Source organism: Tenebrio molitor, chromosome X (genome assembly GCF_963966145.1).
Source record: "Tenebrio molitor chromosome X, icTenMoli1.1, whole genome shotgun sequence".
NCBI classification, from domain to species: Eukaryota; Metazoa; Arthropoda; class Insecta; order Coleoptera; family Tenebrionidae; genus Tenebrio; species Tenebrio molitor.
The window spans coordinates 7,013,336-7,018,410 of NC_091055.1; the positions used below are offsets into that span (position 1 = coordinate 7,013,336).

The 5,075-nt window shown below is 31.0% G+C and overlaps 1 protein-coding gene across 1 annotated transcript; it reads right to left on the bottom strand.

The window, feature by feature from the left end:
- Nucleotides 1-129: 129 nt before the first annotated feature.
- On the bottom strand, nt 130-1,354 carry LOC138140495 (phosphoglycerate mutase 1-like). The gene is made up of 4 exons (XM_069061611.1): nt 1,104-1,354; nt 778-1,010; nt 467-731; nt 130-415 (listed from the first exon to the last, which is right to left on the bottom strand). Exons 1-4 carry the CDS (start codon nt 1,201-1,203, stop codon nt 243-245), a joined length of 771 nt encoding a protein of 256 aa, XP_068917712.1. The 5' UTR covers nt 1,204-1,354; the 3' UTR covers nt 130-242.
- Nucleotides 1,355-5,075: the final 3,721 nt, after the last annotated feature.

Genomic DNA, 5,075 nt, shown 5'->3' on the forward strand with positions numbered 1-5,075 from the left:
ACATTTCATCATAAAGAAAATTAGTTGTTACACACCAATAAAATTTAACGAAAATTGTTTACTTTTAATAGCAGTAATAAAGCTATTAACGCTCGTTAAGAAAAAGTTTTAAACAATAATAAAGCGGAATTATGCAGCTTTCAACTTTTAATAAATAAAATGGGTATAACATTTTTTGTGAACTAATACACTTTAATAATTTATTTTCTTAAATTAAAATTGGTAATTTGACATCAATTTATTTACTTAGCTTTGCCTTGGTTGGCCACTGCTTCCATAGCTTTTTTGACAGTTTCAGGGTCTCCCAAAAATTGTAGACTGCCATTTGGTATAGGTTTGAGGTTTTCATCGAGTGTGTACACAAATGGAATACCAGTTGGAAGATTAAGTTTCATAATTAGCTCATCAGTTAACTCTACAAAATCATGTTGAGATAAACTAGATTACAAGATCTATCTCAATTTACCATCAAGATGTTTGACAATGCCGCGGAGACTGTTACCGTGAGCGGCAATTAGGATCTGCTTGCCAGCTTTGATTTGTGGGACAATTGTATCATTCCAGAAAGGCAGTGTGCGCTCAATTGTCAGTTTGAGTGATTCAAACTTGGGGAATTGGTCAGGGGAAGGTCCATCTTTGTAGCGCGGGTCTTTCACGATATTTTCATAATAAGAATGGTCCGCCTCCATTGGGGGTGGTGGAATATCAAAACTACGACGCCAAATCGCGACCTAAAACAACAAAGTAACGGGTGGTGGCAAATAATTTGTATTGTACCTGTTCATCTCCATATTTGGCGGCGGTTTCGGCTTTGTTGAGACCGGTAAGACCGCCGTAATGGCGTTCGTTGAGGCGCCAAGTTTTCACAACGGGAAGGTCAGTTTGTCCAATTTCATTCAAAATGGACTGGAGAGTACTTTGCGCTCTTGTTAAAACCGAAGTGTACGCGACATCAAATTTATAACCGGCGTCTTTTAGAGCTTTTCCGGCGTTTAAAGCCTCCTGTTTTCCTGTTTTGGAAAAAATATTATTCGCCAAATATAAAAGTGAGGTTATGGCGACAAGGTCACACAAGGTCGAAGCGGTTTCCGATAATTTCTTACCTTTTTCGCTCAAATTTGCGTCATACCAGCCACAAAATAAATTCTTTTCGTTCCATTCTGACTCTCCATGACGGACCATCACAATTTTGTACGGAGCCATAATTCTCGATTTGAAAAAATCTAAGCGGTTTAAGATGCCAATTGTCAAAATTGACCACTTCCAATTTCTTGATACAAAGTTCCAACTTGAATGTACGTTCAAATGACCTACCGGTTTGACTTTTCGTGGAAGTGGAAGTAACTGAAGTCACCTTTGTACGCTACGAAGTGAGATAAAATAGAAGGTTATTTTTGCAGACTTGTGAAGTTCGCTAGTAGATAGCGCTAGTAGTTAAAATTTACCATATATCTTCAAATTTTAAATTTATATAGTGTTTTGTGAAGTGCCAATAGAGAACTAATTAAACTTATTGCGAAAAATCAATCGAATGACGATTCATGGCCAAGAAACCTTTTATTAAACAGGAAGTTATTTTAGTGGAGCAATGAGGTAAGGCAGTAGAGGGCGCTAGTACATATTTGAAATTGTCATAGTTTGAAGTTTCGGAAGTATGTATGCATATATTTAGTAAAATTTTGTGTTTTGTGTAGTGTTTAAATAAGGAAAATGAAGAAATCGCAACAATTAACACAGTTAAGTAATGAATCCATGTATAATCATTACAAACCAAAATTTACTCACAATTTTATCATTGATCGTACTTACAGAAATTTGAACCATTAATGAGGTGAAGTAAAATGGAAATTCTATATAAAATAGTGACAATGTCTAAAACCAGACAATAACTTCGAAGTAATTATGAAAACAATAAGTATTTTCATCAATGGAGTATTCATAAGGAAAGTTAAATAAAGTTAAGAATTTTTTAAAATCTTCTTTGATTTTGTAGAAAAAGTTTATGTAGGTATTTTACCCACAGTACTAAAAGATAGGAACTAGGTATTAAGTATGATGATCATGATGATCACAATAAAAGAAAAATTGAGGTTTACGAGCCCCGTCCCACTTGAGTTGGCCCACATATGTACAAAATTTTCAATTATTGGCACTCACTCAAGAGAAATCTAAATAATATTTTAATATAGGTATTTTTTTTATAAATACGTATTCTATAATATACAGGGTGATTCCTAAAAAACGCCGTTTATCATCAATAAATTTTCTTCTAATTTTTTAACAACAATTAGCTAGTCTTATCATAATTTTGAGAAGCTACTACAATAAACAAGAGTTGTTTTATTGGATCTTTGCATAAAATTGTGCTAGAAATATGAGTACGTAAAAAACCCGTTATTTTCACCAATTTCGTGTGTTGAAAAATTAAAAATTATTTAATTTTACATTTTAATACATGTAATCAAAAATGGTTTCAATATTCAGAATAAAAAAATACTGGTTCAACATTTTTTTTTATAATGTCCAAAGAAATTGAAATTTCAGTAAGTGAGCCAACGAAGCGGGATTGGGCCCGTAAATTCCATAAGTTGAATTTTAAAGAATAACTGTATTAACTTTGGTATTCAGACATACCGTTATTTTAAAAACATTAATAAATATTATTTTATCTTCCACAACAAAATAAAAAATAGATTAAGTCAAAATTTTACAAATGTATTTAGAATAATTGGAATAAGTTAAAGTTATTAAATGAATAGGTAACATTGGTAATTGCGTTTTTGTTACAAGAAGCAAAAAAAAATTACAGGTGCACCTAGATATTTAAAGCTCGTAGAGATAGTTTGCGGCCCGCGAAAAACCTTTAGATCACAACTCACGACGGCTTTTCTACCTTATTTATTTTGGTTAATCACTTCATTGTCTGAGGCACATTTGTGTTGAAAAAAATTAATTCGTATTTTACCTTTACTTTAGTTTACAATTGCAGGTAAATCTGTTTTAGTTGCATCAGTAACATTTCAGGTATTTGGGAAAAACTGTCTGAGATATTTTAAAACTGATCTAATAGACAAGTCTCCAGGAAACATTACCAAAAGTCCAACATCATAATTTGAAAGCTTATACTTTATATGTATTCTATTTTTAAGAAAACTGAATGCTTGAATGCGAATTCGCTGTCTCTTCGGTTTATTCTCGTACACGAATAGTCCAGAAAGTAAGGTACTGTTATCGATCGAATGATTAGAATGTGAATATTATTTTAACATGTTTCGTTTATAAAATAATGTTTTTGCACCATGAAATATAGTTATTCAGTGTTTTGAGAGGTACATGAATTTTCAAAAACTTTAAGCGTTAAATTCCACATTAAATTTTATTAATGGGTGTTGTGGCTGTACTGTGTGATGTAGCTTGAACAATTGAGAGGGTATTTACGTGTACAAGTACATCAATTATTATTACTGTTTATACGTTTAAACCCATAAATCGAACGTGCATGTAATATAATACGCAAACAATTCAAATATGAAAGTGAGGAATAGCAATCGAATTATTTTATTGATAATCCAGAAAGGTAACGCATTACCTTCGTAAATTTTTCGGTGTATTTTTGTAAAACCATTCGAAAATGAATGTTTTTCTTTTTTTCATAAAATCTGATTATTCCACACATACTATAAAATTATCGAAACAATTTGGTACATTTTTCCATTAAATAAAGTCTCAGAAATATTGAAAATTCAGATTCAAATGAATCACTTCCCTGAGTGCAATTTATATTTTCTATTTAACCATTTTATTGCCTCTGTCAATGCAATATCGATGCAAAAGTGCATTATTATAATGTATGTAGGTACTACATGCGCCTTGAAAGGATTCATTGTGTTATGAACTTGTTAAATATGTGGAACACCTACGAGAAGGAATGGTATCTTTTATTACTGCTAGTAATACCAATTTACTTCTGTGTGACATATCAGCACATTCGGGGATAGTTTAAAAGGACAATATATTTTTTATTCACATTTTTTTTTTGAGAATATAACAATCACGTAAATGATTTATAGTATCATGTTTTGTATCTTTTTTCTTTTTTTACTATTAATTCCATTTTGACGTTAACTCGTTTATTTTCTTTGTTCTCATATTCATTTTATTGATCTATAATAATTTGGTAGTTTACTATGGAAGTTACCTGAGTTTCTTTATCAAATTGCTGAATTTTACCAGACATAAATGTCATTTGTGATCTAGGCTACAGATATTGAGTCATTATTTATTCCCTGTTGAACCTTGTCTTACTTTCTATTGTTTCATAAGCTTTTACACATATTTTTCTATTTATCGACGAGTGGTAAACACAGTTCTCTGTTCGCTTTATAATATTTTTAATTTCGAATTTATACGTGTTTCATTAAAATATATTTGTACAGGAAATCAGGAAATAACATGTTTTTTTATAGTGTATCACAAAATTTTCTTGTCTGTTTTATTATACAAATTTCTTCTTTCTTTCTTTTTACTTTTTTTTTGTAATTTAAAGTTACTGGTCATCACGCCCCTCATAGATTTGTAAACCAGTCCTAGACTGTGTAACAACATTTTAATGTGATAAAGTCAGTTCTGAATATTTTTATAAAAATGAAATGTACCTCTTGGTAACATTCAATGAACGATAAAAAAAGTTCGACATTTGTTATTGAATTATTGTTCGAACAATAAAAATTGGTTAGATTTTTTCGTAAATGTTGTTACAATTAATATTTACATAATTTATAGTTTATAACAACGAGACGTTTTTTAAAAGACATGTCCTACTGAAGTTCAGCCACGCTTTTTAATTACATTTTGCATGTGATATTTTTGCTGTATCACTCTGTGACGATGTCATCAATTAAAAGGGTAACACGTGAAAATGTTTTTATCCCAACGGAGCTGTTCGGCAAGTGGACCTTGTTGACGGTGGTTACGGCATTATTTAGGAAATTTAATGATACAATAAAAATTAAAATCACTTTCGCACAAACCGCTGAAATATATTTGGCATGAAACATTCTGATTGAAAGTCTGTA

Bases quoted from the DNA above. Each gene is read 5' to 3' on its own strand.
- LOC138140495 (XM_069061611.1), bottom strand. From the start codon at position 1,203: ATGGCTCCGTACAAAATTGTGATGGTCCGTCATGGAGAGTCAGAATGG. The intron at 732-777 runs GTACAATACAAA...TTGTTGTTTTAG, and splicing joins CCAAATATGGAGATGAACAG to GTCGCGATTTGGCGTCGTAG. The intron at 416-466 runs GTAAATTGAGAT...ATGATTTTGTAG, and splicing joins CATTGTCAAACATCTTGATG to AGTTAACTGATGAGCTAATT.